Raw genomic sequence first — 24,450 nt, 5'->3', positions numbered from 1 at the left:
CAAAGCGCTGGGTGCGGACCAATGAAACGAGTGAGCTGATTGGACCAGCTGAAGAGCCAGTGTAATCCACAGAGATGAGACGACAGATGTGATTGGCAATGGGCGTGCGTTCTGTTGCTGAGAGACGGGTGAGTAAACGAAGTTAAAATTGTATCAGAGATACAATTCCTCTTGGACACCACCCTCAGGCCTCCTACCCTCCCTCGACCTCTTCATCTCCAACTGCCGTCGAGACATTAACCGCCTCAACCTCTCCACCCCTCTCCCCTGCAGAACGGGCAGCCCTCCGCTCCAACCCCAACCTCACCATCAAACCTGCAGACAAGGGTGGCGCAGTGGTAGTATGGCACACTGACCTCTACATCACCGAGGCCAAACACCAACTTTCCGACACCTCCTCCTACCGCCCCATTCATCATGACCCCACACCTGAGCACCAAACCATCACCTCCAACACCATTCATGACCTCATCACCTCAGGGGACCTCCCACCCACAGCCTCCAACCTTATTGTTCCCCAACCCTGCACAGCCCGTTTCTATCTACTTCCCAAAATCCACAAACCTGCCTGCCTTGGTCGACCCATTGTCTCAGCCTGTTCCTGCTCCACCGAACTCATCTCCACCTATCTGGACTCCATTTTCTCCCCTTTGGTCCAAGAACTCCCTACATACGTTCGTGACACCACCCACGCCCTCCACCTCCTCCAGAACTTCCAATTCCCTGGCCCCCAAAACTTCATTTTCACCATGGACGTGCAGTCCCTATACACCTGTATTCCGCATGCAGATGGCCTCAAGACCCTCCACTTCTTGTCCCGCAGGCCCGACCAGTCCCCCTCCACCGACACCCTCATCCGCCTAGCCGAACTCGTCCTCACCCTCAACAACTTCTCTTTCGATTCCTCCCACTTCCTACAGACAAAGGGGGTGGCCATGGGCACCTGCACGGGCCCCAGCTATGCCTGCCTCTTTGTAGGTTACGTGGAACAGTCCCTCTTCCGCACCTACACTGGCCCCAAACCCCACCTGTTCCTCCATTACATTGATGACTGTATCGGCGCCACCTCTTGCTCCCCAGAGGAACTCGAACAGTTCATCCACTTCACCAACACCTTCCACCCCAACCTCAAGTTCACCTGGGACATTTGCAACACATCCCTCACCTTCCTGGACCTCGCAGTCTCCAACTCCGGCAACCAGCTTGTAACTGATGTCTATTTCAAGCCCACCGACTCCCACAGCTACCTAGAATACACCTCGTCCCACCCACCCTCCTGCAAAAATTCCATCCCCTATTCCCAATTCCTCCGCCTCTGCCGCGTCTGCTCCCACGATGAGGCATTCCACTCCTGCACATCACAGATGTCCGAGTTCTTCAAGGACCGCAACTTCCCCCCGCAGTGGTCGAGAACGCCCTTGACGACGTCTCCCGCATTTCCTGCACCACATCCCTCACAACCCGCCCCCGCCACAACCGCCCAAAGAGGATCCACCTCGTTCTCACACACCACCCCACCAAACTCTGGATACAATACATCATCCTCCAACACTTCCGCCATCTACAATCCAACCCCACCACCCAACACATTTTTCCATCCCCACCCTTATCTGCCTTCCGGAGAGACGATTTTCTCCGTGACTCCCTTGTTCGCTCCACACTGCCCTCCAACCCCACCACACCCGGCACCTTCCCCTGCAACTGCAGGAAGTGCTACACTTGCCCCCACACCACCTCCCTCATCCCCATCCCAGGCCCCACGATGACTTTCCATATTAAGCAGAGGTTCACCTGCACATCCGCCAATGTGGTATACCGTATCCATTGTACCCAGGGTAGGCTTCCTCTACATTGGGGAAACCAAGCGGAGGCTTGGGGACCGCTTTGCAGAACACCTCCGCTCAGTTTGCAATAAACAACTGCACCTCCCAGTCACGAACCATTTCAACTCCCCCTCCCATTCTTTAGATGACATGTCCATCATGGGCCTCCTGCAGTGCCACAATGATGCCACTCGAAGGTTGCAGGAACAGCAACTCATATTCCGCTTGGGAACCCTGCAGCCCAATGGTATCAATGTGGACTTCACCAGCTTCAAAATCTCCCCTTGCCCCACCACATCCCAAAACCAGCCCAGTTCGTCCCCTCCCCCCACTACACCACACAACCAGCCCAGCTCTTCCCCTCCCCCCACTGCATCCCAAAACCAGCCCAGCCTGTCTCTGCCTCCCTAACCTGTTCTTCCTCTCACCATCCCTTCCTCCCATCTCAAGCCGCACCTCCATTTCTTACCTACTAACCTCATCCCACCTCCTTGACCTGTCCGTCTTCCCTGGACTGACCTATCCCCTCCCCACCTATATTCTCCTCTCTACCTATTTTCTTTTCTCTCTATCTTCGGTCCGCCTCCCCCTCTCTCCCTATTTATTCCAGAACCCTCTCCCCATCCCCCTCTCTGAAGGGTCTAGGCCCGAAATGTCAGCTTTTGTGCTCCTGAGATGCTGCTTGGCCTGCTGTGTTCATCCAGCCTCACATTTTATTATCTTGCAGAAACTCTTGTCGCCTCTAACATGGAATGTAGACAAACTAATTTTCAAACATTTTTATTATATCAGAGACTTCTTTTCTGATGCATTCATGCAAGCCTGTCGACTTCTGATTTTTAATGGAGCTGAATGACCAAGTTGTCTGCAGGAACTGTGTTGGTCATTTCAATATTTATGATTGTGTACCTTCATGTTAACAGTCATTCTCTTTTCAAACCAGTGTTTGGTTTCCCAGGCCTTGTGATACATAGTAGCTTTAAAGGACATAAAAATGTTCAAATTTGAATTAAGTTCCTTTTACAGCACTCTTTCTGGCCATGAGGTGCGGTAGAGCTTCCTTCCAACCTAAGCTACCAGAAAAACAAACTTCATGATTTGTTTATTTCCCACATATAGGGCCACCACTGGAATGTCCCAAATCGCCATCTGTTCTTTGGAACTGTAATCTGATCTTCTTCCACACCATCTCACCCCAGCAATCTGGAACCCAGCCACAATGCCATGCTACCTCTTCCTGCCTCTGTAATCTCTGACCCCCAACTACCTTACCTGCCTAATTTGGCTGTCAGTGGCTGATGAACACTGAAAGGTATCCTGCACATAAATTCTTCAGGATGTTCTGTAAACCTACTTGTTCACAGGTTAAATCCAGAATTCTATATTGTGAAAGTTAGACAGTCACTTTAGGCTGTATCTCAAGAGGAAGAATGCCTATATAAGATAGGGCTCTATGGAGCTAGACTTGAGGAACGAATGTTGGCAAACATTTTGTGTTAGTCTGGTTAGTCTTATCAAAATCCAAATATTAATTTGTTTTTCCAATTTAAAATTAAAATTATGCAAATTTCCTTATGCTATAATCCATGTTACTGATTGTCCTCACATATCGAGAACTTCAATGCAGCCACATTACAGCAGGTGTACTCCTACTTCAGCAGAAACACTCCCTCTCAGTTCTCTCAATTTTCAAGCCTCAAAATGGGGTCAGTGGCATAAATTTTGGGAAACAGTGCCTTAGGATATGGGGCATCACTGAAAATGTTGTCGTTTAGTTCCCATTTCGAGGAACTCCAACAAAGAGATGTGGAGCCTTCCTGCACTGTTGCAGTCCTTCTGATAAAAATATTTCCACAATGGTGTTGGGTAAGGACTTCCAGGATTTTGATGTGATATCAATGAAAGGATGCTGTGTGATTTGGCAGGTGGCCTTGTAAGAAATGGTGCTGCATTTGCCCTTCTGGTTGATGGCAGACACAGGTTTGGGAGTTGCCGCTGAAAAGCGTTTGGCAAATTGTCAAGGTGTATCCTGTCAGTGGTATACCCTGCAGCATGACATTGGCACAGAGAATTCAGCTGGTCTGCTTTAGTGTCTAGTGTTCAATGGTGAACAACCAGTTTGATGCGATTCTAGACAAAGGCAATTGAAGAGGAGATAGTTCTGCTCTCTCGCTGAAGAATTGTCTGGCAAAAATACTATTTGCCACTCCAGTCTTCATATTGTCTAGGTCTTGCTTTATGCAAACTCATTGTTTCATTAGTTGAACAATTGTACTTTGAATGATCTGATGCAGCTCAATGTCTTGCTAGGCCATTTTCAGAAAACTGGTTCATGTCAATCACTTTGCTGTGGGTCTAGAATCAAATGTGGACTAGACCAGAAAGGGATAGCAATTTTCCTGCCCATTAGTGAACGAGGTTGGTTTTTATAACAACCAACAAGTTTCATTCAACACTAGTGATTTAATTACAGACATCCATACAGTGTGAAATTAACTCTAATGTTTGACTAAAAGAGGCACTGAAATTTCGAAGTAGTTGCAAATGGAAAATGAAGTGCCTGCAGCAATGAGTTAGTGCTGAATACAAGTGTCTCAATAAATGCCATGTAAAATTCCAACCACTGAAGTGTTTTCCCCAAGATTTTTATTGACATCAGCTTTACTCAACCTTCTGCAGTATCTCCTCGGTCATTTACCTTTTCAACGTAAGGAACAATTATTCTCTTCCTTTATCACAGAGTATGCATGTATCATTTCATAATGTCAATCACTTTATTAACTACCGGGAGGAAAATGATTGGAATTTTTTTTTACAATATTCATGCTTGGGATAAGGCTCTTGCTCAGCTAGTATTTAACACCAATCCCCAATTTCCCTGGAGAAAGCGATGGTTGTCTGGCTTTTTAAACTATTGCAATCTGAGCTGTAGGGCAGGGGCCAGGACAGATACATCCCTGTTCTTGGCTGAGACCCATGGTCCCACATCCTGCCCCTGACCCAAGTCTAGCAGTCCTGCTCCAGGCACAAAGGGCTCCTTGAAGCCTGATCCTAAGATAGTCGTCCCTGGTATAGGGATACCTACAGTACTTTTAGGCTATTTCCAGGATTTTAACACACAACTGTGAAGAAGCAAAATAGTTTCATGTCAAGGTATTTGAGGGAAACTGCAGGAGTAAGAGTTCCTGTGCATCTAGTGCTCTTATTTTTCTAGATGCCAGAGACTGCAAATTTATAAAGTACTGTTGAAGGAGACGAGATGAGTTACTATTGTGAATCTTGTGGTACACATTGCTGCCAGTGCGCATTGATGGAGGAAGTGAATGTTGAAGGTTGAGGATGGGGTACCAATAGAATTGGTTGGTCTTTCTTGGATGCTTTCAAGCTTCTTGAGTGTTGCCGGAGTTGAACTCATCCAGGCAAGTAGATGCGCACAACTGACTTGTGCCTTGTAGATTGTTGACAGGCATTTGGGAGATAGAAGGTGAGTTACTTGTCACAAAATTTCCAGTCTCCTAACTGCTCTTGTAGCCACTGAATTTATTTGGCTGGACAAGATCTGTCAATGTAAACATAAGATGTAAACAGTGGTGGACTCAGCAATGGCAATACCATTGAATGTTAAATGGCAATGGTTAGATTCTCTTTGGAGATGATCATGCCTGGTGTTTATGTGGCATAAATGTTATGAAACTCTTTTCAGCCCCAGCCTGGATGTTGTCCAGGTCATGTTGTATAAGAACATGGACTGCTTCAGTATTGTGAATGAAGTTGAACATTGTGTAACCATCAGCAAATATCTCCACTTCTGACTTTATAATGGAGGAAGGGTCATTGAAGCAGCTGAAGATGTTTGATCTTATGACACTGTCTTAAGGAGCTCTTGAAGTGATGCCCTGGAGCTGAGTTGATTGACCTCCAAAAACAATAACAGTCTTCTTTTTGCACAATGCATTATTCCAGCCAGTGTAAATGTTTCTCCTTAATTCCTATTCACTTCAATTTTGCTAGTGACCCAATATGTCATGCTCAGTCAAATACTGTTTTGGTGTCAAGGTCAGTCATTCATGCCTCACTTCTGGGGTTTAGCTCTTTTGCCCATGTTTTGACCAAAGCCGTAATGATGTCATTTGAATTCTGGTGGAACCCAAAATGTGCATTAGTAAGCAGCTTATTTCTTTTACAAGTGCAACTCATAGTACTGTTAATGACCTTTCATCACATTTTGCTGATTGAGAGCAGATTGATAGGGCAGTATCTGGTAGTGTTGGATTTCTCCTCCATTTAGTGCATAGACATAGGTGGTCAATTTTCCACATCGAACCCAGTGTTGTAGCTGTAATGAAAAAGCTTGGCTAGAGGTGTGGCTAGTTCTGGAGCATATGTTTTCAGTACTTTTGCTGGAATCCTATCAGGGCCAATAAGCTTTGCAGTGTACAGTATCTTCAGCTGTTTCTTTCAATTTGTGAAGTGAATCAAACTAGTTGAAGGCTGGCAACTGCATTGCTGGATACTGCAGGATGAGATGGTTGATCCACTCTGCATTTGTGGCTGAAATTCAATGCAGATACTTTAGTCATTTGCACTGAGCTGGATTTCTCCTCCATCATTGACGGTAGGGCTTTGAGAACCTTTTTATCAGTTTTTTAATTGTCCGTTACTTTTTGTGACTGGATCTTGCAGGCCTGTTCCTTTTTTTGTGGGATTGCTTAGCCCCATACAGAATGAAAAACAAAGAACAATACAACACAGGAACAGGCCCTTCAACCTCTAAACCTACACCTTGAAAAACTTTCCTCACACGTCTTTTAAATTTCCCCCTCCCGCACCTTAAACCTGTGTCCCCTAGTAATTGACCCCACCATCCTGGGAAAAAAGCCTCATACTTTTATTCTATCCATTATATTCAGGTCATCCCTCAACCTCCTGCGTTCTAGTGAAAACAAACCCAGTCTATCCAACCTCTCTTCATAGCCAAAATCCCCCATACCAGGCTACATCCTGGTAAACCTTTTCTGTACTATCTCCAAAGCATCCACTTCCTCTGATACTGTGGTGATCAGAGCTGTACACAATATTCAAAATGTGGCTTAAGTTCTATAAAGCTGCAGCATATATTATATACTACTTGCACTCTTAAAAGTAGGTAGGCTTGTATTCATCTTGCAGTCAAAACCTTTATTTTTAGACCATTTTGACCAGATTGGGTTAGTTCTACCTTTTTTCGACAGAACAATGTTCCACACTCTTGCGTAGAAACCGTGCTGTAACTGTAGGGGGAACAGTCGAGGTCTGTGACCATGGATCAAAGAATTTCGCCGACCTCGACATATAGATAGAACATATAGAACATTACAGCGCAGTACAGTCCCTTCGACCCTCGATGTTGCGCCGACCTGTGAAACCAACCTGAAGCCCATCTAACCGACACTATTCCATTATTGTCCATATGGTTTATCCAATAACTATTTAAATGCTCTTAAAGTTGGCGAGTCTACTACTGTTGCAGGCAGGGCATTCCATTCCCTTACTACTCTCTGAGTAAAGAACCTACCTCTGACTTCTGTCCTATATCTATCACCCCTCAATTTTTATGTCCCCTCGTGCTCGCCATCACCATTCGAGGAAAAAGGCACTTACTGTCCATCCTATCTAATCCTCTGATTATTTTATATGTCTCTATTAAGTCACCTCTCAACCTTCTTCTCTCTAATGAAAACAGCCTCAAGTCCCTCAGCCTTTCCTCGTAAGACCTTCCCTCCATACCAGGCAACATCCTAGTAAATCTCCTCTGCACCCTTTCCAAAGCTTCCACATCCTCCTTATAATGCGGTGACCAGAACTGTACACAATACTCCAAGTGCGGCCGCACCAGAGTTTTGTACAGCTTCACCATAACCTCTTGGTTCCGGAACTCTATCCCTCTATTAATAAAAGCAAAAACACTGTATATGCCTTTCTAACTGCCCTGTCAACCTGGGTGGCAACCCCAGCAGCGAGGAAAATGTCAGTGTGTTTGCAAAAGTTAGGATGGGTGTAGGGGAATAAGGAGTAAACGGTAAATGCCCACATAGACAGAAGAACATTTGGATAGATAAAGGAGTGGCTAACGATCACGCTAACAGGGTGAATAGATATTATTGGCAAACAACGGGTTGTGTTTAAAAGCTGACATGTGATCACAAGGCCTTAGTCATAAACAGTCCCCGTTAATAGCCATTCATCCTCCCAACCAGATCACCATCTACTTCTGTGTCCAACTGTTCTTCTCTTTGGGCTCTATCCCCACCTAACATTTACTTCTTTACCCCCACCCTGTCTTCTGCATATAAACCAACATTTTCCTAGCTATGATAACAAGGTGTGGGGCTGGATGGACACAGCAGGCCAAGCAGCATCAAAGGGGCAGACTATAACTGGTTTGTTGCTTTGCATGCATGTGATTGCGTCATATGTCTGGATATTCAACACCAAAGGAGAGAAAGGATGGGTGGTAAAAATGTATTGAAAAATACCCGATTTTCTACTTCCTTGCCCATCACATAACTAACGAAAATCTTGCTGTTACAATCTGGGAAGTTTGTCTGTCCCACTAAAGTGGGTTGTCTGATTTTTTAAAATATTGCTGTGTACAAATTGCTCAGTTTCTTACCGTATTCGCAGTGATAACTCGTCAAGAGTGTTACGCGGTCTACGCTATAATGCAGGCAGTGCTGGGCATTGCACATTCCTACAGCGCTTAAATTTTACGTATTTGCATCTATCTGGATATGAAAATAGTACACTTTAAACGTTTATGTCTCTTCGTGCTTTTTGTCACCACATATCCAATGAAAATGAAAAGCTAGTTTTGGATTTCGCCTGCATAGTTTATTTTGTGATTACTTTGTCCTGTTGACAGCCTGCTGCGTCATGTTTCAATCGATAGACAGTCTAGCCTATGGGTGGACACGTTGGCAGTTTGGTTCCACCCCGGGGGCGGGCTTCAGAGGCCTTACGTCGGAGCTGCGGAAGTTCTCGTCTTCAGAGCAGCTAACATGAGTGACAGTAAAAAGGGCAGCATTTTAATCGTGGGAAGGTAATGTTTTGTCTAAAGTTACAAGAAATGTATACGGCCTCTTTAAAATGTTTGGCCAGTTGTTTATGGAATGTTGCGATAGATTCATTGTTACAAAATATTGTATTTTCTAGTGGAATCGTTGGACGGAGCTGGGCCATGTTGTTTGCAAGCGCAGGTTACAGAGTCGTTCTTTATGACACTGTTCAGCAACAGGTCACCTCCGCAATTGAAAATATAAGGTATAATGTGATGCATGAAATTGATAGAAACGATCCTTTTAATAGTCCTGAGGCAGGGTCATCGGACCCGAAACGTTAACTGATTTCTGGCCACAGATGCTGCCAGACTTACGCTTTTCCACTAATTTCTATTTTACAATTTACTTCCATTCTTAACTGCCATTCATTCATTCATTCATTCATTCATACAATGTATAACTTGATCTCATTTTTTTTGTAAAAAGATGAAACAGTAGACGAAGATTGTGTAAAGACAAGTTTTCAGGGATGGAGGAAACATTGTTCAGAAAGCTTGCAGAAGAGCGTTCGAATCCGTAATTTGACAGGAACCAACTGCATCAAATGAAGGAATTCCACTTATCTTGGTTAAACCCCATCCGTGAATTGCTTTCAACTTATCCGTTCAACTGTGGCACTCCTGTTAAGGAACTGCTGGGGTTTAATGCTCAGCTTCTCCCGCATGAGTTTGCTTGTGAATTTGTTTCGCGTTAAGCAGTTGGAAATACATTAGCACTTCGATCTCTCATCAGGGTCTTCGCAAACACCAGTCAAGTTAATTAGTCCGTTTTTGGCCGTTTATCCAAAACCGAGAGCGAAGTTGTGAACTCCCAATTGATCATTAACTTTAAGAGCATGCATAGCAGCACTTAAATATTGAATAGGAAAATAATTAGAAGTAAGGAATCATTGACAAGATAATATTTACAAAAGCGTTAATGTTGCAGTGTTAGAACCAATTACTTGTCGACGTAAATTTATTTAGATCATCGAGTGATTAAATTTGAAATTAATTTTGGATTCTCCTTAGGTGAAAAACTAAGAGCAAAAGATAGCCAACATATTAAATAGATTAAAAGCTATATGGTTTTAGTTAGCACTGTCCTCAGAATTTATAATCTTGTTCCTGTAAACTAGTATGAATTAACATGTTGTGTCCCTCTCCTTGGAAGCAGCTGGTGTTGTAATTGTGCAAGGTCAGTTATGAACCTTTGCAGAGGAGCTATTTTTGCTCTCTGTTTTCCCTGCTTCTGGATAAATTCACCCTCTTACTGATGGGTGTATGCAAAAATACGTTGACCACATCTGGCTAGTTATAGTTATACCAGCTTAAGTTACATAATATTTATTTCATTTAGAATGGATAATAAATGCCAGCAATGCTTCATCTCAAGAATAAAATAAACTGCAACTAAAACTGACCTGTAATAAGCTTGTTAGGCATTCCAAAACACAAGTCAACATCCATTAATCCTATTCCTTGATTCCCTACCTGATAATGAAGCTGCTACATCTCTACTTTGACTATTAATTTAATGTCTCACAACATGTTTTAGCTTTCAAAAGCCTCTGGCAATCAAACAAATTTCCAACAAAACAGTCAAAGTTAATATAATGCTGATACTTATATTTCAGAGGAACTGAATTTCAAAGTGAAGGAATTACACTTTGCTTTGTCATATCCTGTCACAGTTTTACATTCAATTTTGGACAGTGATCCTGAAGATAGATATGTTGACCTTGGTGTACAAGCAGATTCACCAGAAATACATAAATTAATTTACTTGCCTTAAAACTTTGTGTTCCATTTCACAGTTTAGCAAGCCATGACAGAAGGATTTGAATAGAGATAGATGGAAAAAAAAACTCTTTTCTCTGAGGAACTACAGAACAATAGACCAGAAATGTGAAGACTGTATTGGAGTACAATTGAAAGCTGTGTTTAACAATCCTAAATGTAACCACAGAGTATAATCTATTCAATATTTTGGCTATCTACTGCTCTTAATTTTGGATTGGACCGCTGAGATTAAAAATTAATCCCAAAAATATATATCCATCTCCGTGGATGATTTCCACAGTAAATTTGTGATCACAAGTAATTGCTGAATTACTGCAACATTAATGAACTGCTTTTGTAACTATTGTTTTGTCTACTATTCCTTACTACTAATGACTTTCTTACTTAAGAAAATTGTCTTAAAAAAGTTGTAAAAAAATCTGAAACTTCACCAACTTGAAAGCTTGTGGATGATAGGCAATTGGTACTTTAAAGATTGAGATTGAAAGGTTTTTGAGGTAAGAGCAATACTGAATAAAAACAGTTGAGACATATTTGTTTAAAGTGGTGAAACAGACTTAAAGGGACAAGTCATTTTGCCTTTTTACCAAAAAAAAGGGAGATACCAAGAATAGTCATGCCTGCCAGCAAAATGTGCTTGTTTCTTATTTGTGACCTTCAGAACTGAAAAAATGTTACAAATTTAGCAGGTTTTAACCAAATACAAGTGAACAAAGAAGGGAAGGGAGAAGTGGAACCCTTGAAATGATTAACTGATAAAAAGAATGTCAAAATAAAGCAAAATGGAACAAGTGAAGAGACAAGAGATGGGTCTAGAGGATTTCCACTTTAGTTCATTTCATTATTATTGAATTTGATTCCACATTTTTTTTGCCAGTGCATTACAGAGCTAACTTGTTGCATACACGTTTTCCTCATCACTGGTTTTTCAGTCATTAATGGAAAGCTTTCCTCTGGTTAGTGGCACATTCTGCGACCAGAAACTGTTTCTCACAAGTACACCTTTTGATTTGCCAAATCTCCTATTCTCTTCTGCTGTTTATGATACCTACTGTAATTTCTTCAGCCTTGCCTCATAACTGAAGTCCCTAGTACCTTTCCTAGTAAATCTACTTAGCACCTTCTTTAAGGCCCTGATATCCTTCTCTATAGTGTAGGGTTAGCTGTCATGGTTTGAGACACAAGCATCTGAGGATTTTAGATGAATAATCTGTAGAACAATCCATGTGTACATTTGAATACTAAGCTTTTGGGCTAGCACAGATGGGAAGTATATGAAATTTGTGAACACATGAACTTTAAGCAGATATTTAAATTCTCTACCCACTTCTACTCTGACCTCTTGTCCTTATTCCCTACAATATTCCATTGAAGCTCAATGCAGGCATCAGAAACAGTACCTTTTTTTTAGTTCAGCACTTTTCAGCAATTTCAAATCACAACCTCTGGCCTATTACTTCACTTAATTTTTTTGGATTTATTACCTTTTCTACAGTAGTCTTTTTGTTTCTTTACTTGTCCCATTAACAAACATCTCCTTTAATTTTGTACTGTCATTCCCTTTGCCATTTAAAGTCTTTTTCTATCCCTCTTTGTCTCCACCCACCCCGCTCCACCTCTGCTTTCTTCGCAGATGCTGCCAGCTCTGCTAAGTATCTTCCAATATTTTCTGTTTTTTGTCTCAGACTTCCAGAATGTGCAGTCTTCTGCTTTTGGATTATATGAACTCTATGTTGAACAAGGAAAAGTCCTGTAGAGTGGTGTGGCTTTCTCTGATTGAGGCATGGTTAAGGGTGTTGATAGGTTTTTGTGGATATCAAATAGCAATTAAAATATCAAATTGCTATTTTAAAGACAACTTTAATCATGCTTTGCACCACAATAAGTAATGTATGAGCAATATACAAAAATGGAACAACAGTAGACCACTGAACCCTTCAAACCTTCTCTCCCGTTCAATAATATCGTCTCTGATCTAATTGTTAACCTCCAATCTCCAGTCCTTCGTGGCTCCTGTAATCTTTCATCCTCCTTTGTAATCAAGAATTTGTCTACCTCTTCTTTAAGTTCTACATCCACTGCTTTTTGCGAAAGAGAATTACAAAGTATCTCAACCCTCTGAAAGAAAATGTTTCATCAATTCTGTTTTAAATGTGTAGCTCCTTGTTTTTAAAATATGACCCCAAGTTCTAGATCCTCTCATGAGAGGAAAACTTTCAACATGCATCTGGTCAAGTCCCCTCAGGATCTTGTGTTTCAATTAAGTCACCTCTGACTCCCCTTAAAAGTCCAGATGATACAGGCCTAGGATGCATAGTTTTTCCTCATAAAGCAACCTGCTCAAACAGGTATTAGTATAGTAAATGTTCTCTGAACTGCTTCCAATGCATTAACATCCTTAAGTGCAGTGACCCATACTGTATCCCCTACTCCACATATGGACTCATCAATGTCCTGTATAGCTGAAGCAGAGCCTCTCTGTACTCTTGTATTCAATTCTCCTCGCAATAAACATTGATATTGTCAGCTTTCCAGATTTGTACTTCAGTCACATCACAAATGTAGTAATTTTTCCAAGGAGGGTGAAAAAACAAAGATTTGTACACATGAGATATTAAGACAGATGACCAAAAGTTTATTTGAAGACAGAGGTTTTAAGGACGTAAATTCTCCACCCACTTCTACTGTGACCTCTTGTCCTTATTCCCTACAATATTCCATTAAAGCTCAATGCAGGCATCAGAAACAGTACTTTGCTTCCTCACTCTCCACGGGAGTTGTACTCGAAGATTGGAAGAAGGCAAATGTTCTTCCTCTTTTCAAGAAAGGGAATAGGGAAATCCCTGGAAATTACAGACCAGTCAGTCTTACGTCTGTGGTCAGGAAGTTTTTAGAAAGAATTCTGAGGGATAGGATTTATGACTATTTGGAAAAGCATAGCGTGATTAAAGGGAGTCAGCATGGCTTTGTGAGGGGCAGGTCATGCCTCACAACTTCAGCAAGGCATTTGATAAGGTTCCCCATGGCAGGCTCATTCATAAAGTCAGGAGGTATGGGATACAGGGTGATTTGGCTGTCTGGATTCAGAATTGGTTGGCTGACAGGAGGCAGAGAGTGGTTGTAGATGGTAAGTATTCAGCCTGGAGGTCAGTGCTGAGTGGTGTCCCGCGGGGCTCTGTTCTTGGGCCTCTGCTGTTTGTAGTTTTAATAAATGACTTGGATGAGGAAGTTGAGGGGTGGGTTAGTATGTTTGCTGATGACACAAAGGTTGGAGGTGCCGTTGATAGTATTGAGGGCTATTGCAGGCTTTAGCGAGACATTGACAGAATGCAGAGCTGGGCTGAGAAATGGCAGATGGAGTTCAACCTGGATAAATGTGAAGTGATGCATTTTGGAAGGTCGAACTTAAATGCTGAAGGGCCTGTTCCTGTGGTGTAATTTTCTTTGTTCTTTGTTCTTTTTGCAATTGATTCAGTTTAGCTTGTAGACTACATGATCAGTGTGCCTTCGGTGAAGCATCGGTGCTCTGTCTGCTTAAATGGGATTAAAGGCAGGATTCTCAGCAGTGTGGAGGAACAGCGGGATCTTGGTGTTCAAGTGCATAGCTCCCTCAAAGTTGCCACCCAAGTGGATAAGGCTGTTAAGAAAGCATATGGTCTTTTGGCTTTCATTAGCAGGGGGATCGAGTTTAAGAGCCGCGAGGTTATGCTGCAACTTTACAAAACCCTGGTGAGACCACACTTTGAATACTGTGTCCAGTTCTGGTCGCTGTATTATAGGAAAGATGTGGAGGCTTTGGAGAGGGTGCAAAGGAGGTTTACCAGGATGCTGCCTGGACTGGAGGGCTTGTCTTACGAGGAGAGGTTTACTGAGCTCGGACTTTTCTCTCTGGAGAGAAGGAGGAAGAGTGGTGACCTGATCAAGGTGTACAAGGTAATGAGAGGCATGGATAGAGTCGATAGCCAGAGACTTTTCCCCAGGGCAGGATTGACTGCCACAAGGGGTCATAGTTTTAAGGTGTTAGGAGGAAGGTATAGAGGAGACATCAGAGGGAAGTTCTTTACCCAGAGAGTTGTAAGCACATGGAATAGTTTGCCAGTGGTAGTCGTGGAAGCGGAGTCATTAGTGACATTTAAGTGACTGCTGGACATGCACATAGATAGCAGTGAATTGAGGGGAATGTAGGTTAGGTTATTTTATTTTTGGATTAGGATTATTCCACGGCACAACATCGTGGGCTGAAGGGCCTGTACTGTGGTGTACTTTTCTATGTTCTAATAAAATTGAGAGATGATGTTTAAGCATAGCTGGATGTCATCAGATTTAAGGAAATTCGAGGTATGAAGAGAGGTTGAGTAAATTAGGATTATTTACATGACAAAGACGGAGGTTGAGGGGGGAACCTGATTGAGGTCTACAAAATCATGAGAGGTATAGACAAGGTGGATAGCAAGAAGCCTTTTTCCCAGAATGGAGACTCAATTACTAAGGGTCACGATTTCAAAGTGAGAAGGGAAAAGTTTAAGAGAGATATGCGTGGAAAGTTCTTTATGCAGGTGGTGGTGGGTGCCTGGAACACATTGCCAGCGGAGGTGGTAGAGGTGGGCATGATATCGTCATTTAGGATGTATCTTTTCAGATACATGAATGGGCAGGGAGCAGAGGGACACAGATCCTTGGAAATAGGTGACAGGTTTAGATAGAGGATCCGGATTGGCGCAGACTTAGAGGGCTGAAGGGCCTGTTCCTGTGGTGTAATTTTCTTTGTTCTTTTTGCAATTGATTCAGTTTAGCTTGTAGACTACATGATCAGTGTGCCTTCAGTGAAGCATTGGTGCTCTGTCTGCTTGCTATTTGTATGCCTCAGTTTGCTGAGGTGGTTGGCATTACTTTCAGTTCTACTTTTCAGTGGTTTGTATATCGGGTTCAGTTCAACATGTTTGTTAATGGAGTTCCGGTTGGAATGCCAGCCTCCAGAATTCCTTCACATATCTACCAGAAGGTCTATAACCTTATCTACAACCTGAGCTACAAATCTTCTCAAAAACTTTAAATTGATTCAGTCGCTGAGTGGCAACATGTAGGTGAGGAATTGGATGGGGTCAGAGTTATTTGGGGTACTAGAATGAACCTATTACAATAGAAAGAGGGAAGCTATTGCAATGACATGGTTGATACAATTTGGTAAGTAATAATGCACCAAAGTAAATGTGATTCAACCCAGCTGGACAATAATTTAGTGACATATTTGAAGTCAGTTGTGCCAAAATCTGCACAAGGATGGATAGTTACCTTTATCACACATTGGTTGGCACTTTTAGCTCTTAGTTCTGGAGAATTTAAAACTTGGTGCTTCAAGAAAGATTTAGGAGGGGCCACAAGTTGAAGAATCTCTAGGAAAACAAGATAGAAAATAAGTAGGTAGCAAGACTGGAAGGATCAAGCATTATTTCCTTTTGAAGAAAGGGGCGATTTGATGGAGAGAGGACAGTACTGAGAAGTGAGATCCACTAAACATTATAAACATAGGTGCAAGAAAAGAGTTGAATGGACAGCTGTTTAGTGGGAATAGGGTTGAGGGTGAAGGAGGTGGATCTCACTGATCAGATGAGCTGAAAGCCTAATGGAAAGTTAGGAACACTACAGAAAGTTTTCCGATTTGGAGTTGATGGAGAGGTGAAGCCATAGAGGAAGTTTTGCCTGGTGAGTTAGGTTAAGGGAAGAAAGTGGTAAAGATAACTGATCGAATTTTTGTTTTACACTTGTATGGGACGTGGGCAACCCTGGCGAGACCAGTACTTTCTTGCCCATTCTGAATTCTGCTTGAACAGTTTAACTCACTCAGCCATTTCAGAGGGACGTTAAGAGTCAAGCACATTGTGGGAGTTGGATATAGGCAAAATCAAGTAAGGATGGCAGATTTTCTTTCTTAAAGATCGTAGTGAACTAGATGGGCTTCTTTTACAACAATTGACAACAGTACATGATCACCATTTAGCCAACTTTTAATTAAGATTTTATTGAATTCAAATTTCACTATTTGTCATGGTGGGATTCAAATCTTTGTCTCAAGGACATTAGCCTGGGTCTCTGTGACAGTTAATTACTTGTTCAGCAACAAAGAAGTTCATCAGCTCCTTGAACTTGTTGGTAATGAGGGAGACAGCTTTAAAGGAGTTGGTTTGCAGTGGAAGAAGGAAACCAGGGATAGTGAACAGTTTACCTAAGAAAGGAATGCAGCAGAGGTCCTCTAGGCTGATAAAAACCAAAAGAACTGCGGATGCTATAAATCAGGGACAAAAACAAAGTTGCTGGAAAAGCACAGCAGGTCTGGCAGCATCTGTGGAGGAGAAAACAGAGTTAATGTTTCGGGTCTGGAGACCCTAACTCAGTTCTGAGGAAGGGTCACCAGACCCGAAACGTTAACTCTGTTTTCTCTTCCACAGATGCTGCCAGATCTGCTGAGCTTTTCCATCAACTTTGTTTTTGTTTCTCTGGGCTGTTACTGGATTTACCAGGACTGTCCTGTGAGGAGAGATTTGTTTGATAGGGGTAGGAGGAACTGCGGTTGCTGGAGAACCTGAGATAACAAGGTGTAGAGCTGGATGAACACTGCAGCATCAGAGAAGCAGGAAAGCTGACGTTTTGGGTAAGGGTCTAGGCCGGAAACGTCAGCTTTCCTGCACCTGTGGTGCTGCTTGGCCTGCTGGGTTCATCCAACTCTATACCTTGTTATTGTTTGATTGGGCTTGTATTTACTAGCATTTAAAAGGTTGAGGAAATCTGATTGAAACTTTTAAAACTATAAACAAGGCTGGAAAGACTAAATGCAGGGAGGATATTTTCCCTAATAAAAACCGAAAGAACTGCAGATGCTGTAAGTCAGGAACAAAAACAGATGTTGCTGGAAAAGCTCAGCAGGTCTGGTAGCATTTGTAAAGAAAAAATCAGAGTTAATGTTCAGGTCTGGTGACCACTCACCACCACTTTCCTCTGCTTGGCCGAGCTTGACCTCCCCCTGAACAACTTCTCTTTTAACTCCTCTCATTTTCTTCAGGTCAGAGGGATGGCCATGCGTACAAGCATGGGTCCCAGTTATGCTTATCTCTTCGTCAGGTGTGTGGAACATTCCTTGTTCCAGTCCTAATCCAGTCCACACATACAACTCTTCCTCCGATATATCGATGATATGATCGGTGCTGATTCCCTCTCTCATCCGGAATTGGAAATATTTTGCTTCCAATTTCCACCCTGCCCTCACTTTCACCTGGCCTATCTCTGTCTCCTCCCAGCCCTCCTTCGACATCTCTATTTCCAATTCTAGGGATAGAACGACCACTAATATTTGCTATAAGCCAACAGACTCCCACAGCTACTTGGACTAATACATTCTCCCACCCTGCTTCCTGTAAAGAATCCATCCCATTCTCTCTGATCCTCTGTCTCCGTCTCATCTGTTCCAATGAGGCCAACTTCAACAAGGGAGCTTCCGAAAAGTCCAACTTCTTTCTCAACTTAGGATTCCCCAGCTCCATTGTTGACAGGACCCTCAACCGGTCCAACTCATCTCCCACACTTCTGCCCTCACCTCTTCTCTTCCCACCCGGAACAGCGACCTTGTCCTTACCAACCATCTCACCAGCATCCACATCCAGAAGATAATCAGACACCATTTCTGCCACCTCCAGTATGATGCCACCACCAGACACGTATTCCTCACCCCTCCCTTGTCTGCCTTCTGCAAGGACCATTCCCTCTGGAACAGCCTGATCCACTTTTCCTTCACTCCCAACAGCACCTAACCCTGCAACTGGCAAAGGTGTAACACCTGCCCATTTACCTCCTGTCTGCCCAGTATCCAAAGGCCCAAACATAGCTTCCAGGTGAAGCAGCATATTACCTGCACTTCCCAGAATCTAGTCTACTGCATTCGCTGTTCACAATGTGGTATCCTCTACATTGTCAAAATGAAGCATAGACTGGATGATCACTTTGCAGAACATCTATGTTCTCCTTGCAAAAAAGACCCTGCGCTTCCAGTTGCCAACCACTTGAACACATCACCCTGTTCCCTGGCCAACATCTCTGTCTCAGGCTTGCTGTAGTGTTCCAGGAAAGCTCAGCGCAAGCTGGACTAACAGCACCTTATTTTCCATTTGCATATCCTGCAACTCTCCAGATGCAATATTGAGTTCAATAATTTTAGGTCCTAACTCTCCCATGTTCTAGCCCTTTACCCCGTTCACCAGGCCTTTTTATCAAATAGTCTGCCCATTACCTACTACCTATAGTTAGTAACAATCCCCATGAACAGCTATTCACCGTCCTAGCCAGATCGTTATCAACTCCTTTGTCTATCCAATTGTTTTTCTCTCTCTTTGGGCTGCAATCCTTTATATTATCATTTACAACCTATCTTCTGCATATAAACTGATGTTTTCCTAGCTACCATCAGTTCTGAGGAAGGGTCACTGCACCCAAAACATTAACTTTGATTTTTTCTTCACAGATGTTGCCAGACTTGCTGAGTTTTACCGGGATATTTTTCCTGGCTGGGGAGGCTAGAGCAAGGAGACGCATTCTTGGGATACCTGGTAGATCATTTTGGACTGACAATGATTTATTTCATCCAAGGATAGTGAAGCTGTATAATTCTGTACTGTGGAAAGTTGTGAAGGCGAAGTCGTTGAATATTTTCAAAAAAGAGATGTGTTTTCTTTTAGATTTTAAAGGTATCAAGGAGTAAGGAGAGATAGAAAGTCAGCAAATGAGTGGTGATTCAAAGAGCAGAATAGCCTACTTCTGTTCCTAGTTTGTGTTTCTGTGAAACTGTTCAAGTGGGGCTAGGGTAGCAAATAAGAATTTTGTGGTAGAATGTGAATTATAATGGGGATTGACATTAACATAAAGTCAGTTTATTGGGGACTACTAAGATAAGAGAAGTGATTACCTCCTTTAGGAATATGTAGGTATAGTGCTAGAGGCATTCAGAGTGAGCCCTTGTTTTTTATTGGAGGAGGACCTTTTGTCTTATCAGCATTCTGACATGCCCTGCAGTGATGATTTGAGTGTCAGGAACAATCATCCTTACTGAAGCTCCAGTATTTATTGTCTTTTTTGGCCTCTTCAGAGGTTAAGCTTGTAATCAAACCGATATTCAATTTGGATCCCAGGTGAAAAGGTATCTTTAACATGTCAGGCATACCACTGGGCAGATGGAGAAGATCGGTAGGCCACTTCCTGCCCTTTTAGAGAGGTTATTATCGCGGCCTGAGAGATAGTAAGAACTGCTGATGCTAGAGTCGAAGATAACAGAGTGTGGAGCTGGAGGAGCACAGCAGGCCAGGCAGCATCAGAGGAGCGGGTAAGTTGACGTTTCAGGCGAAAACGTCAACTTTCCTGCTCCTATGATGCTGCCTGGCCTGCTGACCTCCCCAAGCTCCACACTGTATTACTGGGGCCTTATTTGTAAAATGTAATGTGCTCTGCTATGCCATCTTGTTGCCAAACACTGTATTTGCAACTCAGTCTCATTTACTCAGACCATCCATGAAATTATCCTTTTTGAATTCCTGTTCAGCAACACAATGACTTTCTATGTTTCCTAATTCATATTTTTAATTGATATCTTAACCCAGTAAGGAATATCAGTTCTTGATAATCAATGATTTTAGAGCAAAAATGAATCTGAAGTATGCCACAAAGAATTTATTCAACTGTCTATGGGGATTAGTGTTGATGGTTTAACATTCTTGTTCACTTTTGAGTTTCTCAGGCAATACTGCTTTGCAATTACAAACACAAAACCATAAATTGCTTGAACGCACAACAGGTCTGGCAGCATCTGTAGAGAAAAACCAGAGTTAACATTGCAGGTCGAACGATCGGAATACAATTGCTTTGAAATTATATGGTTTACTCATGCATTTCCTTAGTTTCAGAGAAATTTTGGAAGTGTCTGAGTTGGTTCTCTGAGCTGCATCTGTTGAAACAGCTGATCGTTTTTGTCTAGTTTGGTAAACTTTCTTGTATGCAGATTGTCTTTTATCTACAATTTTCTGCAATATTACACTCCATTAGCTTTATCTGCATTTGTGGAGTTATTATTACCTTCTGTTTTGGATTGAGGGACAGTGGAAAGGTGAAGATCAGCAGGTACCCTGGCAAGTGCTATCGAGCACCTTTGAAGAAAATGGATGAAATGTGCTGCTCATAGTAGGCCAAGAGTAATCTTACTGAGCCAAGATATTGGTCTGTATTTCAGCTTCAAGCAGATTTGCCGCAGTGACTACTAACTGCTTTTATGTTGTTATATTGGCATTAGGGCACCATAATACCAGCCAACTACTTTAGTAAATAAGACGGCCTACCATTCCAATGATGTCCAGCCAGTGGCAATCATCAGGAACTTTGTCATACAGATCTGCATTATATACTTAAAGGCTGCCAAGATGTAGTTGTAAAAGATAGCTGAACCCCACCACCTCCCATATTCCGTCCATTTCAGAGGATGAGGGATAGAGTGTATTGTGGCCCCTGACATCCTTGTACATAACCCAAGTCTGAGAGCAGGTTGATCCTCTAAACAGCACTGGGAAGCTGAAGCAGATATTCAGATGTTTCAGCCACCCAAGGGGCTAATTCCATTGCATTTGTGGACATCATAACATAAGTTTACAAATGGAGGAGGCAGAAGAGCAGCAGCAGGAAGTGTTCTCATACAAATAACTTGGGGAAATGGGAAGAATTAACAAAAGAAAACAACTTCACACTACCCTACAACAAGAACTTTGAGGGATCAATTCATTGTTCAGTAATTCCCCAAGCTGATCTTTGCCTTGCTGTGAGAACTTTCAAAGAACCCTTCTGTTTAATGTATTGAAGCACATTCTTCAACACCTCATATCCCACCATCATAGATCATTCAACTTTGGATAGCATCCACATCAATAATTGGCCTGCATCATCAGTCTGTGTCACAAGCGATCAACTTGACTAATTTGATTGCATACATAATTGCTTTCCATGCCTTTCTCAATAAGGTGATTGAACCATGGTTATATTTTTAAAAATTAAGATTGCCTAAATAGACTACTCCTAAAAGGTACTCTCTTAGCAGCACCTACAAAGCTAATGTAAGTCTGAGGTGTGTTTTTATGAAGTCCTGTCCGCAGATTTGTTGGCACTGTAGCAAATATTGGCAAAGACATAATTAGAAAACAGATGTTTTATCCATGTGCCATTGCCACTCTAGATTTGAGTCTTAACACTTGCACTAGTCAAAAGGAAAACCTACTGCAGAAGAAGTTATGCCTTCACTGTTCCTATTATTTAAATTCTTCCATCTTTCCATGTACCCAGAACCTGAATGGCTCAACATTTGCCAGTGCTAAAACTAAAAAGCTAAACAGACTTCAGTTGAATTTAATTTAGTTGAACTCTGAACTGACGCACACCTTGAATTGTTAACCACTTTGAATTTAAATTTCACTTTTACTCTAATTTGAGAATAAATTGAGGAAAATTGACAGCATTTGCTATTTCATATAAACTTATTCCTGTCTCTAAGAAAAGATTAGTTTGACTGTGACATGATTTATTCAATGAAGCACAGCAAATTATATAATAAAAACACAAATAGTCAATTAAATCATTAAAGCATTTAAAGTCAGCCAGCTTACATGAATAGGAAGGCCTATCATTCCATTAATAACCAGCCAATGAGCAATCATTAGGAACTTTGTCATACAGATCTGAAAAAAGTAATGATCCGATTAAAGAAAAACTATGAGAAACTTAAACAAAATGGAAGATTAACATGATTCTCAGTAGGACCAAGCATTTTGCATCCATGTTCCTCAAACATTGCAAGACTAATAGATGTGAGACAATAAGAAAGAAAAAGTAAGCATGAAGCTGTTAGCCTAATGTGTGCCATTGTGTAAACTGCTAGAACTCCATTTGAGGAAGTAGTAGCAGGACACTTGGAAAATCAAAATGTTATTTGGCAGAGTCAGCATGGTTTTGTGAAACGGGAATGATGTTTGTATAAGTTGTTAGTGTGAGGATAGAACAACAAGCAGAGTGGATAGGGGAAAACCATTTTAATACTGTATAATTGTGTTTACAAAAGGCATGCAATAAGGTGTCACATCAAAGTTTACTTCACAAGATAACGACTCCTCAGAAGATAGTTTTGCCATCCAAGAAATTAGTCTAGTGAACTTATGCTGCATTCGCTGTATGCACAGTGTATCCTTCCTTAGTAAGTGCTGGCAAGATAGCAGCAGGATAAGTTGCTCCATTCGGAGCTCTACTCTGCTCGCCAGTTACCTTTCCTTTTTCTTCTCCTGTCTCCTCTCTGTAGTAATTCTATTACCCACCCCTCCAATCTCGGCCCTTTAACTACCTACTGAAAGAGTTGAGTCACGACCAGGAACTGTGTGGCGAGAGCTGAACACGGGGGCCGTGCCCTGCAGCGATGGTAGATCAAATATGGGCCAGAGCAATGGGTGAGAGCAGGCCGGTGAGGTGGCAGTGAGAGCAGGCTGGTGAGGCAGCAACGGATGGCCTAGCAGTTTGGAGCTGTGCCTGCACCATTGTGGAGATGGGACTTAGGACTCTGAGATCTAGATAATTTTTTTCTTGCTTACCTTTTGGCTCTGTTAAATCTTTTAATTTGTAAACTTTTGCAAACAAGTGGGTGCCAGTGAATGGTGACTTTGTGCATTTTTTGCTATACTCATGTATTTCTATACTTTGTACATGTGACAAATAAATAAATCTAAATCTGAGGGGATCGAGACAACTCACTGCCTGTCAGGGTGTTGGAGTCAGAACCCTTGACATCTTAGCAAGATTCAATATAATTGGTACAAGACATCTATCCTCGGTACTCAAATTCTCTTGTAATGAAGAACAAAATATCAGTTGCCTTCCTAATTGCTTGCCACATCTGTATGTTAGCTTTAAGTTCCTTTAGGAACAAGGCCTTCTAGGTTTCTTGAGAAGTGATGGCCTAAATTTTGTCTGTCTCTCTCTTCATTAAAGAAATACTCTGAGTCTCCATTGCCCCAAAGTTGATAACCTCACATTTATCTGCATTGTGTTTAATTTTAAGTTCTTGCCCACTACCTAAGCCAATCCAAATCACTTTGAAGTCTCTTTCAATATATCCCCAATCCTTAACAACAGTTTGTATTTTATATTTATTAGTTGTGTCATCAGCAAACTTCAAAAAACCATGTTTGGTCCCCATATCCAAATCATTGACAACAATAACAGAAACAAAGTTGCTGAAAAAGCTCAGCAGGTCTGGCAGCATCCATGAAGGAAAAAACAGAGCTAGCGTTTCAGGTCCTGTGACCCTTGCTCCAGTTCTGTGGAAGGGTTACTGGACTCGAAACGCTAGCTCTGTTTTTTCCTTCACAGATGTTGCCAGACCTGCTGAGCTTTTCTAGCAACTTTTGTTTTTGTTCCTGATTTACAGCGTCCGCAGTCCTCTTGGTCCACACCATTGACATAGATTGTGAACAACTGGGGTCCATATACTGATCCTTGCCATATCCCACTGGACTGCTAACCTGACAATGACCCATTTATTGCTAATGTTTCTTTGCTGTTTACCAATCCTGAATGCGTCGGTAAATTACACTCTATATCACGTTGTAAAGATTGTGGGTTGAATTTTTTTGTCTTGGGCTAGGTCCAGGTTGCATCAATTTTTTTTTAAGGGCTTTCACCATGAGG

The 24,450-nt window shown here is 42.2% G+C and overlaps 2 protein-coding genes across 5 annotated transcripts in view; one reads left to right on the top strand and one right to left on the bottom strand.

The window, feature by feature from the left end:
• The window catches only part of ift88 (intraflagellar transport 88 homolog), a 309,288-nt gene that overhangs the window by 135,727 nt on the left and 149,111 nt on the right, over window positions 1–24,450 (bottom strand). The gene's annotated exons all lie outside the window — the stretch shown is intronic.
• The window catches only part of cryl1 (crystallin, lambda 1), a 113,654-nt gene continuing 89,228 nt past the window's right edge, over window positions 25–24,450 (top strand). The window contains exons 1-3 of one of the 2 annotated variants that reach the window (XM_048532525.2): window positions 25–128; window positions 8,725–8,901; window positions 9,015–9,122. In XM_048532525.2, the coding sequence (XP_048388482.1) occupies window positions 8,861–8,901; window positions 9,015–9,122 (149 nt within the window). In that variant the 5' untranslated portion in view covers window positions 25–128; window positions 8,725–8,860. The remainder of the gene's footprint in view (window positions 129–8,724; window positions 8,902–9,014; window positions 9,123–24,450) is intronic. The other variant, XM_048532526.2, reaches the window with a different exon arrangement.

The sequence above is a fragment of the Stegostoma tigrinum genome, chromosome 6 (genome assembly GCF_030684315.1).
Source record: "Stegostoma tigrinum isolate sSteTig4 chromosome 6, sSteTig4.hap1, whole genome shotgun sequence".
NCBI lineage: Eukaryota > Metazoa > Chordata > Chondrichthyes > Orectolobiformes > Stegostomatidae > Stegostoma > Stegostoma tigrinum.
This window is presented reverse-complemented; position numbering and strand designations above follow the sequence as displayed.